This window comes from Armigeres subalbatus, chromosome 2 (assembly GCF_024139115.2).
Source record: "Armigeres subalbatus isolate Guangzhou_Male chromosome 2, GZ_Asu_2, whole genome shotgun sequence".
Lineage (NCBI taxonomy): Eukaryota > Metazoa > Arthropoda > Insecta > Diptera > Culicidae > Armigeres > Armigeres subalbatus.
Window position 1 is genome coordinate 408,917,904 of NC_085140.1, and position 14,219 is coordinate 408,932,122.

The following is a 14,219-nucleotide window of genomic DNA, read 5'->3' on the forward strand; positions in this document are numbered from 1 at the left end:
TTCATTAATCATGACTAAATCTGGCCGGCTGTTCGGTCACATTGAGAGTTGACGTAAAGTCACCGTCAACTGTAAACCAACATTTGAAAAGGGCGTAACAGTCACCATATATAGCTATATATGTAGATGAAGAATCAGAAGGAATAAATTTTGGCTGTTACGGCCTTTTTAAATGTTGGTCTAGAACTTCTCTCCATGAACAGTCTAGATAACCGTGTGGTATCGGCAGTCGGTTGCCTGGCTAAGAATAACGCTACGAGTTGCCTGTTCCAGTGGTAGAAGTCCACCATTCAAGTGACCCTAAATTCTTAGTGTGATGCCTGCCGTCCCAAGCATATCTGTCCCATGTCGATTTTTATCATTTTTGAGTTTATTGCAACAAACGTTCTAAATTAATGTATATTTTATTGTGAACAAATAAATACATATAGTTTGTTCGAAAACTTGGCGAAAAAATATCGGGTCATTTTGTCCCATTGTAGAATTTCCAAGCATAACTGTCCCATTGAAACAAATTTCATATAACATGTATTAAATTACTTCGAAGAGGCCAACTTTCATTGTCAAATCATTCAGAGATAGAATATTGTCTATCCGGAATAAATTTATACCGCTTTTTATACCGAAGTTGGATTTTTCTCCAGATACAGGCAACTTTACCAACTTCGGAAGTAGTGCGCTGGATTCGCCTGAAGATGCGCTAAACAACGCATCAATTAGTTTGACAAATAAAACTTCGGAAGAAAGTTCGGTTCGGAAGTCCCTACTTCCGAATTCTAACTTGGTGCTACGCCGACCAATATGAGTTGTGGTATAGTTTCAATGGGCAAAAAAGGTTAATCCACCTAACATCGTTGATGCCTTTCTTGTACATCATGAAAATTGAAAAGCAATAATTGAAGCATATTTAGCATATTTATATTAAAACTTAAGTGAAAATAGTCTCTCATTTTAATTCGAATTCTATGTATTTATTTACACTTTTTCTTCTTTCCTTATTGGCATTTCCATTTTTGCATTCGTATATGATGAGGCTAACACGATAATACTTTTATGCCTAATTGCACCCGAAAATTCCTTTGACCGTGAGTCCAACCAAGCCACCTAAGCATCATCGCTTTGTAGTCGTGCTTCTAAGCGCATGGCTATAAGGTAGGCCCAATTCATTTACAAGTGTATATTTTGATTTTGTTACACGATTTTACACGATTTAATTTTTTTCAATTTTGCGCTCATCCTGAATGTTTAACGCATATTAATTATCATGTGATTTTTCTTTGATTTATTCTGGATTTTTTGAAACATGTTGCGAAGATTTTGGTGGTAAGTTGAAGTCACACGATCAAAAACACGAGCGAAAAAAAAATCGTGTGAAAACAAAATCCTGTGTATACAAGATTTTTGCAATAGCTTCGGAACGAAGTGACTAAACGATTTTCAATAGCAAACTATTGGGCCGAATTTCCCGTCGAGTGCAACTTATTACGAAAAAATGGTCCTAAACATGTGTTTTCAAATGTTCATACAGCAGGTGGAATTTTCCACTCGACACATCAGATGCTAATCTGAAATAAATTTCATAGGAATCATCAAACACCTTCGCAGTATTGCGGTATTGAGTTACCACGGAACCTGATTTTGATGCTTCTTCCAAAAATCCATCTGCGCTGAAACATAATTATCCTGAATTTATTTCAGGATCAAATTATGTATAGGAACCAATTCTCACTGTCCTTACTCTTATGTAAGGTATAATATCAGACACACTCGTCCCCATGTCAGCTTTTTTATACACATTTTTTTCTATGGAGCGTAAGAGCCCCTCCCCCAAAAGCTTACGTTATTAGTGTATGGCCCCTTACTACAATACGCTTTGAAAAGACCTAATGCATCTAAGGGGACGTACACATATTACGTAAGCACTTATGGGGGGAGGGGGGGGGGGTTCGTCGTTTTCTTACGCACCATATAAATAAAAAATCATTTGTATGAAAAAAATCTTACATGGGGGAGGGGGGGGTCAAAAAACCCAGAAAAATTGCTTACGTAATATGTGTATGATCCCTAATTTGAATCAGGTTATTATCCAGACCCAACTGAACTTTTGCTAAGCGCAAAGTAATCTGATGATACTCTAGCACTGGGACAAATATGCTTGGAATTATCCATTTTGTCTTCAATTTCGCGGCATAAATGTCCCACTGAATAAATTTCACTAAAAAACAGTTTTTATATTTTGAAACATACTAAGCCATTAGAAATACACTATTTTCATCGATATACGTTTATTAATCAAAATTTCATGGGGAAATTTAGCTACAAACTGAAAAATATGTTTCCAACTTCAATCGCATTTTTCTCAGTTGCATATTTTTCGACATGGGACAGATATGCTTGACACGGCAGCGGCTTTAATAAAAACCCAACCGCTAACGGAGTCTGTGAAGCACCAGGGCACTCTTCACAGTATTGAGCCCTTACTGCGCTAACCAGAGCTATGGCGTAGTTGACTTTTTGCTTCTCCGAAATAATCGGCTACTATTATTCAATCTCAACTTGAGGTTAAATAAGGGTAGGATTATGTTTTAGTTTTTCATTAAATTGTCACCTATATGGATTCGCTTTATGGATTTTCACAGTGTACTCTGTGTTTCGTCTTTGACATTCTTGATAAGATATCGACTTGGTTTAATCGTTGCTGTTCACATAAATATTGAAATGGTGGAGTGTATTATCTTAATTCGCAATGGCTACAGTTAAGATAGCTCAAACCAATCTACAGCATAAAAGAACAGCAACGATTAATCTTTGTAGACTTATGCAAAATGGCAAATCCCTAGTGGCTTTTGTGCAGAAACCCTATTTACGCAAGGGTAGTTTCTACCTAGGTAACCGGTTTTGCTGCTTTCAGTTATGAAATAGCAAACAATCGATCAATGCCGCGTGTATGTGTACTTGTTAACAACGCTATCGTTGCTACACCTATCTCTGAACTAACAACCAGAGATGTATGTGCTGTCACAATTGAAGTAACTGGTGGAACGCCCGTCAGAAAATACGTCTATTGTTCGGTTTATTTAACACATGATGAACCATCCCCTACGGATGCTTTCAAACAAGTTGTCATTCAACCGTCTAAGACGAGTTTAGTATTTTCCATTTTATTCCACTACGTTTTGTTATCTTTGCAGATACGTATTTCGACCTCACAGTTGAGGTCGAAATACGTATCTGCATAGATAACAAAACGTAGTGGAATTAAATGAAAAGTACTAAACTTGTCTTAGACGGTTGAATACATTCCACTAGAAAGAGCCTAAATATTTTTTTCTGAAGTTGTCATTTATTGCACTTCAAAAGGCCTTCCGCTAATTGTCGGCAGTGATGCTAAAGTTCATCACATCATCTGGGGTAGCTCGTATATCAATCTGAGAGGCTCCAGCTTGATGGAATACTTAAGTAGTACCGAACTTGGTTTACTTAACATAGGCAATCGCCCAACCTTTTGGTATCTAATAGGGCAGAAGTATTAGATATAACTCTCTGCTCCAATAGAATCAGTCACGAGTTGACGAATTGGCATGTGTCAGATGAGGAATCCATATATGACCTTCGCTACATCTACTTTGATCATTTGATTGTTACTTCGCAGACCTTGCCTTTTATAAATCCTCGTTCAACCAACTGAGATCTCTATACAGAGTTGCTCTCGTCAAAATTTCATGGATATCTACCAACCATTGAAACTCCTACCGACTTGGATGATGCCGTTGATACTACAACGTTGCAAATCGTGGAAGCTTTCGAAGAAGCTTGCCCTTTGCGTTCTGTGAAAACCTCAAGAGGAACCTCATGATGGAATTCCGAATTGGTTAAACTCAAGGAGCAGTGCAGGAGGTGTTGGAACAGACGCCATTCAGCAGGGACGGAAAGTCGGCTTGGAAAGCCTACAAGAAGGCTCTTCGATCTGCTGAACGATCCGGCTGGAAAAACCTTGATTGTGATGGTATTTGCCCATTACATCTTTGGACTCTGAAATCAATGTAACGGATCAGGTAAAGTATGTAGGACTAATTCTTGATTCCAAGCTCTCCTGGACACCTAACATTGGGCTCAGAGTCAAGAAGGCGTGTATGGCTTTCGGCCAACACCGGCGAAATTTTTTTTTAAACTTGGGGTCTTAAACACAAATATATCAAATGGATTTACACAACAGTTGTACGATCAAAGAATGTGCCTAATGGCAATGGTTATCTTCAACTCCCACGGCTGCTCTCGAGGTTCTCTTCAACGTGGCCCCACTAACCATACATCTCAAACAAGAAGCACTTTCTTATACTTACCGATTGTGGGTTCTCGGTTTCATGGAAGAGAATCCAGTAAACCGCAGTTCCACACACACTTCGATGTTACAGTTCATGGTTGATTGGGACAGAACTGTCCTCACTAGTAGTTTTCCTTATAGGATATGTTCAACACAATTCCCCTCGCGGGATAAGTGGACATCTGGCTATTTGGAGAGAAGTATGTCGGACAGCATTGTTTGTTACACTGACAGCTCCCTCTTCGAAAGTAGAGCGGGTGCAGGTGTCTACTCGCGTGAGCTTAGAATGGAACAGTCACACTCACTGGGTAGACACTGCACTGTCTTTCAAGCGGAAATATTTGCCATTATGTGTGGAGTGCAGTCCGCACTGCAGAAACACACTATGGGCAAATTGATATACTTCTGTTCAGATAGCCAAGCAGCTATCAAAGCTCTCGCTTCGGCCAACTCAAGGTCGAATTTAGTAATCGCATGTCGAATTCAAATTGAGGAACTGAATTAAGTGAATACGTTACACCTTATATAGGTACCTGGCCATTCTTCCATAGCTGGAAACTGGAGCATTGGAGCATCACAAAACTTTATTGGTCCTGTGCCAGCTATTCCAATATCTAAGTGATGGGTAAAGCGTTTGATTAGCTCTTGGGCTTCCACTAAGCACAAATGGTTTTGGAGTAGTTTGGATTCATGTCGACAAACCCCAGAGCCATCTCCGGTAGTAGCAAACTATTTAGCTAATTTGTCTGAACAGAATTGCAGTGTCTTAGCCGTCTCTGCCGGTAACTGCCGACTCAACTATCACATGGAAAATATTCATCGTGTTGAATCATTTGTCTAACTAACTACTATCACAGTTGTGAATCCGATTATGGAACTTCTTATCATCTGATATGTAACTGCCCAGTTTATGCGCAACTGCGTTTCCATATATTTGGTAAACTATTACTAATTGAAATTGACTACAGAAACCTGAACCTTCAAAGTATTCTGTTCTTCATAACCCGTTGTGGTAAGGAGCTATGAGCTTTCGTACGTGTATACGTTGTATGCCTTCTTCAAGGGCCCCTTTTCCAAACATGCTTTTCTGGACAAAAATCATAGATTTTTTTTATAATGTTCTGAAAACTCAGATGTGAATATTTACATTATGTGGAAAATTTTGATTTGAAAAATGTATTGGCGGTAACCACTTTCCCTCAGGGTCGTGGGTTCGAGTCCCATCGAAGGGTGGTTTGAAAAATAGGCAATTAACTTTGATTGAACCATAGATTTTTGTAAAAATTGCTTTAATAGAAAAAGCACTGCTGGGGCAGGTAAGCACAGCTTTAAAAGTTGGAACGTATTCAAATTGCCTACTTTACGAGTATTAATAAACATGAATCATGAAAATCATGAAAATAATAACAATAGTTACAATGTACGAATAAAAGCTTACAATTTGAAAGGGGTCTAGATGGACAGATCTTTGACCATAGTTCATCAACAGTTGATTTTTTTACATTAGTAAACACGGAACGATAACTATCTCAATAATTATTGAAAATCAGAATTAAATATAAATGGAATATATCAGTAAGGTTGTCAAAAAAAACCTTGAAGACAATAAGATAGCGTATTTGCTGGGCCTTCGTTAGCCGTGCAGTAAGATGCACATCTACAAAGCAACACCATGCTGAAGGTGGCTCTCTTAGGAAATTTTCTTGACTTCCCTGTGCATGAAAGTATCATCGTGTTAGCCTCATGGTATAAGAATGTAAAAATAATAACTTGGATAGAAACCTTACAGTTAATAACTGGGAAATCTGCTGGAGGTGGAAGTAAGCTGCGAGGCGAAAATGCCCCAGTGAGGGATGTAATGCTAATAAGAAAAAAAAAAAGATATGCTGCTAACAAGGTCCATTTTAAAGCATTCCCATCAAAAGTTATGGTAAGGCAGAGTTAAGTGCGCAAATTTGCCCCGCTTTACTCTATCCCAAAAGTAGGCAATTACTTAGTGGGTCTGGAAAGAATTGAGTTTTCCAAAAATGCAACTTTTTAATCAATAGGATTTGACAAATTGCTAGTTTGTATGGGAGAAAATTGAAATAAATTTGAAGCGTTGTACAGTAGACCTCTTCATGTTTTCAAAAAGTATCAAAAATTCAACCGGTCAGCCCAGAATCACAATTCTTATACTAAAATAAGTCTCCTGTCAAATTTTCAGCTAATTCGGATAAAATTTCGAGGTGGCTCAAGCCAATTTAGTGTTTTTGGGCTATTTTCAATTTTGGAAAAAATCTAACAAGAGATATAAACGTCGAAAACTATCGCAACAACCTCTATACGGAAGCTTTGGGTGTGCTCTACAAGTCTTGTGAACATTGCGATTCGTTCCGTTCACGTTTTGTCCATGTTAAAGTGATTTTCAAGCTTTTAAGTGCATAAAAATACTGTTTCTCCCAAAAGTCGTTGTTCTACAAAATTCTTGAATTTATAACAAATGATTTCTTATTTATTATATTATTATTCCTCTTTTTTCTCTGGAAATTTGAGTAGTATAATTGTCAATGTGCGATTTATCGTTAAATTTTTAAAAATCAGAAGCAAAATATTTGTCATAAATTTGCACGCTGAGATTTCTTTAAACAAGTTGTTCAAACAAAGAAGCTTCGATTTCACTTGTTACTACGATGCACTCAATGTTAAAAGCATGCAGACATATGGTGAAATTAACAAAATTTGGAAGTCGTTTGTTGTAAGCATCAAATATCATATGATATGATTTATGTTTTGTTCGAACAACTTGTTTGAAGAAATCCTAACGTGCAAATTTATGACAAATGTTCAGCTTCTGATTTTTAATAATTTAACGATAAATCGCAGAGTGACAATTATATTACTCAATTTTTTAGAGAAAAAAGAGGAATAATAATATAATAAATTAGCAATCATTTGTCATAAATTCAAGAATTTTGTAGAACAACGACTTTTGTGGGAAACAGTATTTTTATGCACTTAAAAGCTTGAAAATCACTTTAACATGGACAAAACGTGAACGGAACGAATCGCAATGTTCACAAGACTTGTAGAGCACACCCAAAGCTTCCGTATAGAGGTTGTTGCGATAATTTTCGACGTTTATATCTCTTGTTAGATTTTTTCCAAAATTGAAAATAGCTCAAAAACACTAAATTGACTTGAGCCACCTCGACATTTTATCCGAATTAGCTGAAAATTTGACAGGAGGCTTATTTTAGCATAAGAATTGAGATTCTGTGCTGACCGGTTGAATTTTCGATACTTTTTGAAAACATGAAGAGGTCTATTGTACAGCTTCCAGTACGTGATGAATTCAAATATTCAGCCTCAACCTCTGTCCCTAGTATCTTGCTCACAGATATTCGTTTTCCCATTATCAAAATTCAAAATATATTTTATCCAATGACAAAAATTTGAATAAAATATATTTTCAAGTATTGGAAACATTAACCTAACGATTCGCAAGAAAATAACTTCCAGGTGGAATAACTAGCATTTTGCATTTTTAGTTAGTTTAGCTCTCTTCCTTCTTCAACACTACACAGCAAGATAAAAGCAATTAAAAAATAATCTTCCTATTCTATAATTTCGCATGGACCGTCTGACCCCAACTAAAGCTAACTACACAGTCAGATTAGGTATACGTATATGTTGTTTGAATAATAGCCGCACTAGTCAGCACCGACATTTTTTTATACATAGCATCATATCGTGTGGTACAAGTGTACTTACTGACTATCACCATAGTTGCTGAAGTAACAGGAAGACACATTTCAAATCTTTGCGATACCGCGCACCCCAAATTGATATTCTCGCTCTACCTCCCGAGAGGCTGAGCGAACCTTAATTCTGCTGCTGCTGTTGATGATGATTGAGAGATGAATAAATAATTACCTTTGCATGCAATATCACAATGACCATGTTGTTGCGATCCCGCAAGTACTTCTCCATCGCTTCCCGCGTCAAGCGCCGCTCCTCGATGGGACCCCGGAAGAGCGGATTCCCGGATGGTCCCATACTTCCAGCGCTTCCAGTGTTGGCCGAAACCGGTATCACAGCTCCGCCACCGAGTCGTGGAATGAGCGCACCTCCATGGTGCGTGGGAGGACTCGGCGGTGTCTGGCCGTACCCCGGAATTCCGTACTGATGTGGCATGGTGGTGGATTGGAATGCGATTGTGTATGTATGAACTATTTTTTTTTAACCTGCAGGATGGATGAGGGGCGAATCAAGGCCGCTGTTATAAATCAACTTTTAGCCTTTTCTCGAGCTCGTAGTTTTTGCAAACCAATTGATGGCTCTCTAGCAATGGAAAAATTGACTCACTGGATTTCCTTCTGTAACAATTCCACAATAATCAGCAGCATTTTAACACTTAATGCATTTTTGCTCATTCATTCATCTTTTGCCCTCTTATTTTCTCACACTACTTATGCGAACACCCGAGACACGAAACGACGGCCGAGATCCGGATCATGGCTTCTCGCTACCAGCATCGGCAGCCACCGCAATTTCTTCCTGCAGCTTTCACGAACACCATTTCTAGAGCAAGATGCAGGCGTTTGAGCGGTGATAGAGTCAAAGCCCATTCATTCATAGAAATCCCACGTACGCATTAATGTTCACGACTCGCGATATCTGTTATGACTATCAGTCAATTGGACCTGGACTAAAACTGCAGATTCTCTTCAGTTTCCGAATGTCTTGCGAATGACGATGTCCTTTTGCTACACGGGGAACAAAGCTATACACACTACACTATCTTCAGTTGCGCAGAGAACCCAGAGCATTCACACAGCGAAAATCGATGCTGGCCAATGCTGTTTGTCAAAACCTGCGAAGAAACAAGAAACGAGACAAGAAAAAAAAACATATACCGACAATTCTACTGAATGAAGTTAGTTAGGTTCATTCTCTCTGGAATATATTTTTAAATATAAATAGAGCTGAAGAAGTGATGCCAAATAACATGGTCGCATAACAATAATGAATGATAAAAAAAAATGAGACGTAATCGTATTATAAGGTCTTTTACATGATTAATCAATATCAAGAGCAGATCGAAAAAGTTCACGCATTAATCACGGATTTTTAGATCTCTACTTCCGTAAACTAATAATCAGTAAAAAATATTTTAAGCTCTTTTCAGTGGAATGTATTCAACCATCTAAGACGAGTTAAGTAACTCCATTTAATTCCACCAATTATTTCGATATCTTTGCAGATACGTATTTCGCCCACAACTGTGTGGTCGTTTTCTGTGTCTCGTACTCAAGTCGAGTCAAGTTCGAGACACTGAAGACGACACAGTTGTGGTCGAAATACGTATCTGCAAAGATACCGAAATAATTGGTGGAATTAAATGGAATTACTTAACTCGTCTTAAACGATAATAATCAGTGCTAAATTCTTGTTGAGTTGAATACATTTCTGCTGTTGTCCGTTTTCAATGAGATTTGTGCCTTATGCTTTATTTGTGCTATAAATCTGGGCCAAACACTAAGGGGATGAAACCACTTTTTAGGAAGCCAGAGCAAGTATGCTGCATCCCCGAAGGTTGGTCCCTATGTGACTAATGAAATCACAATCCCAAATTAACGGGCGAGAAAGCCCGTAATATTACCGACAGTATGAGTTCGATTCTCGGTCCGGCCTAGGATGTTTTCGGGTGGGAAAAATTCTCGGATCCCTGTGCATAATGTACCATTGCACATGTAACACTAGATACATACACCCCAGAAATAATTATAAAGCATTCACAGAATTTCATATAAAATGGTCATGTTTGAAGTTCAAAATTTCGATTTCTAGCGATTAGATTGATTACATTTTTGGCATCCAGCCTAAAATGACCTAAATTTTTTACTAATGATTGTTTTTTGTATGCATGTATACTGAAAAGGCACGTTTCAGTTAGAAATAATTATAAAGCCACTTAACTTGTATGGAGCTTTGAAGTTATATGAAACCACCACTTATGATTATTGCCAACTAAAAGTGCTTTGCACATGCACACAAAAAAACAATCATTTTTTTTTTTTTTTTTTTTTTTTTTTTTTTTTATCTTTATTAAAGAGACTTTCAGCCCGAGGCTGGCTCGTCTCCGAAAGCAATCATTAAAACAATCATTAAATGATAATTTAGATCATTTGTTTGTGGCTGGGATGCTAAAAATGTCCTCAATCTTATCGCTAAACATCGAGATATTGATTCTTAAACGTGACCATTTTGTATAAAAATCAGCGAATGTCTTATAATAAAGAGCTCGTTTTTATACATGGAAACAAATGCATTTCCATGACCCGTAATGCTGGGTAGACACCTTTACGTGGTGTGTTAAGGGGTAAGATCTACCACGGTTACATTGCTAGCTACCGGACAAATCCTGACCCAACGATTGCCTTCCTCATTATCCAACTCCGTGGTACTTATGAGGGTGTCGCTAAGTCGGTGGCCTCTCGTTAAGTAAGTACTACATCAACACTTCCTACCTCTCCCTAGTTACGGTAAAGATGGGCGTGGCCAGGAGTAGTAATCCTCATGCTTTTGTTATTTTTATTTGAGACTGGAATCAAGGACTACTCCCCTTCTTGATGGTAGCATTCTAGATAAGGATCTCAAAAGTAAAACATGAGTATCACTAGTGTCCAATCTACGAATTACACCGTAACAATGCTAATGCTAATAGAAACAAATGCATTCCCATGATCATGTTTCGGTCTATGTTTATGAAACCATAAAATTTGTCAATACAAGAAATCATGATCATAATTCATGATTAAAACTTTATTCATGGCTGTACAACCAGCTCACCAGTCGACAAAATGCATAACCAGTTCACAAGAAACAAGCAAGGGCGACCGACAAGCAGAGCGTTGGGACATCACTTAATGGACTCGAGTTCGTTCCTCGTGTTGGACATTTTTTAACGCAACAACCAAATCGTAACTCCTTGGATGCTTTGCTACGCAATGTGGTCGGGTCTGAGCTTGACGACCGACTGGCAAATAGCTTACACAACCTCACTTGATCAGTACAGTTGCTGATAAAGAATGTGTATAGCCGCCAGACATTCTAAATACTCACGCTCCTCTAATGTGAAAGTGTACTATACACATGTGGAAGTGTTGGCTTGAGAAATGGATTGCGAGTGATTTGACTATGCGTCCAATTTGGGAATTTCGAGCTCGTTCAGTAGCCGCTAGGTTGCGAAGGCCGACGGAGGTCTTTCGTAGCTTAGTTGGTGTAAGCACCAGTCTAGCGTATTGTAGGGTCATGGGTTCGAGTCCCATCGAAGGGAAAGTGGTTACATCAAATACATTTTTCAAATCAATATCTTCCGCATAATGTACATATTCACATGTGAGTTTCACAATATTATAAACTAACCTTCGTGTTATATCCATTTGTCTGTGTTTTTATTATTGATGCCCATTACATTGTAGTGGCTATCGCAAATCATCTTCATAACTCAAACCATTATTACCTTCAAACCAACAAAAATTCAAAACAGATACTTAAAGGCTGTCTATATAACACGTGGACAGTTTAGGAGGAGGGGAGTATGGCGAATGTTCACGGTTCACACATTTTTTTTGTAATTCGTATATGATCAATTGTCCACGCTGGGAAAAGGGGAATCTAAAACTGATCAAAACCTATCCACGTGGTATATGGACAGCCCCTTAGTAATTTAGGCGTACAGGACTTTGTAAACATACATTGAAAAGCAAACTTCTGTCAAAAAAAAAGGCTTTCTCTATCAGAAAGGGGCATTAGTTTGAACAATAGAGGTAATATATTATACACAGACAAAATTCCGTGATAAAATTTACCATTTCGTAGACTACGCTCTGTTTTTAAAACTACCATGAAATTTCAGAACAATTAACCACTGTTTCTGTTTATGTGACAACATTCCATAAGGGCCTCAGTTGATTTTTACTACGCGCATGGTAAAAACAAACGGATTTCTTATCTGCTGAAAATCGTCAGTGTATATTTTTATGTTAACCCTCGGAATGGTAGTTTCGATCGCAACATTTTTTTGCGTGTAGAGGAAGATTGTCGCTGTCGCCACTGGCGAAACATCTTTTGCTGGCGAGGATAGGGCACTAAATGTCAACGAAGGAAAAATCAGTACGTTTTGACAGTTGTGTACCCAACATGTTTGGGAACGAGAACAAAGGGAACCGCAGCGACAATCGTCCTTTATGGTTTATTACCTCTATTGTTTGAGCGTATCCACTACCTCCGCTTCCTTCAAGTGTAGCAAAGATAAAGATTTGTTCAACTTCCTCCTCCTTTAAATGTGTAACATACATTATGAATAGACCCTAGGAGAATCAACAACGACGCTGGTAATTTGCTCATGGAAGGGAAGGGATGATTTGTAAATGTAACATCTCCTGTTACTAGAAACCGAGATCTCTACGTCTCCACACTTGTCACAGGATGGATTTGTTAGAGGGACAAAGTGTTGTTGCAAACAGACAAAGTCAGGCGAGATGGACCATGATTGGTCCCAGGGCGTCTGACAACAGACATCACAAAAGAAAAAAAAGACAAAGTGAGACAAATTTGACTAGTTACACAAATTTGGAAGGCGGAAATTATGTACATTTGAATTATCCCGGCTCACATAAACTTTTGGTACTCTTGTAAAAGTTGCATTACAGGTTTGGTAACACTCCCATTGGAGTCATGAATAAAAATTTGACAAATCTCACCTGTTTTATCTAAATATTTTTCAAAGCTATAATCCAAATAATGTAACTAACATCTGGCATCACTACCATCGGTGTCATCCAGCTGCATGATTCCATGCTCGTTTGCTTCATCCAACACATTGAACAAATGAAATAAATTACGAGTAGAAGATAAACCACTTACCGATGAACACCGTTATCCAAATCACTCAGCAATATTCGTTAATGTCAGAATCGAATAAAACAGAAACACTATGCAACATAACCTTACTTTAGTTTACCAGTTCTTAGTCGATACACTTTCTCCGAAAAATTCAACAACCACTGAACGACAGATGTCTGTCTGCAGGATGCTTCCCCGGTTCTTATGTTTACACTTAATAATTCAATACATTCGAATCCTATCACTCTCAAGTTCAAGGCTTCCCCCACTTCCTTGTTCACATTCAGTTCAAATCATTCTGAACATTCGCGACATTAAAGTCTACAATAAGAAATTCAATCAATTTCACCTCAAAAGCACCGTACTGCCATCCATCCACGCATAAATTTCCACCGAATTATTTTCACTTCAATGGGAAGGAAAACAGTTTTGTGAGAGCCGAAACCCGCCGACTACGCGCGACTACACTCAACGCATTCACGATAACGTATGAACGGAGCGGCGACAGATCAGTTGCCTTGGTTCGAACTCGCGTAGGCAAACAAAACCTCTCTCCCATCAATCCCCGTAAACATCGTCAAAGCCAGCCCAGCAGCACCGCACGCAGTTAGGTTGTTTCTCTCGAGCGCACGCACACCAATGCACGAATCAAGAGAAGCTCAGCCTGCACAAAATACCGCTCTCCGCCGATGGTGCGGCCAGCAGACACCAAACGGAGTTGGTTGTAAAAACGCCAAAGCATGATGATGAGCTGGAGTGGAGTGCGTGTGTAGCGTTTATGAATGGTTAGTGTTGGTGCCATCGGACCGGTACCTTCCGAATGAAATGAATAGCGAATGAACACCTGTTTCGGTTCACATGCGCTGTTGCCGTCTTTGCGCTAAGTTTGGCGGGATTGTTTTGACAGTGAGATAACCCGAGTAGAAATAGGTAGCATGTCCTAGTATTTTAATACTTACTAATTTAATACTAAGCTAATTTTAAGGGTTTTCTCCGCCGAAAA

The 14,219-nt window shown here is 38.6% G+C and overlaps 1 protein-coding gene across 2 annotated transcripts in view; it reads right to left on the reverse strand.

The window, feature by feature from the left end:
* LOC134213358 (suppressor of hairless protein) overlaps positions 1–13,752 on the reverse strand; it is a 65,356-nt gene extending 51,604 nt beyond the window's left edge. Inside the window, exons 1-2 of one of the 2 annotated variants that reach the window (XM_062692350.1) lie at positions 13,566–13,752; positions 8,240–9,179 (exon numbers count right to left, since the gene is read on the reverse strand). In XM_062692350.1, coding sequence (XP_062548334.1) covers positions 8,240–8,500 — 261 coding nt within the window. In that variant the 5' untranslated portion in view covers positions 8,501–9,179; positions 13,566–13,752. Of the gene's footprint in view, positions 1–8,239; positions 9,180–13,237 lie in introns of both variants that reach the window. The other variant, XM_062692349.1, reaches the window with a different exon arrangement.
* Between the last annotated feature and the right edge of the window lie 467 nt (positions 13,753–14,219).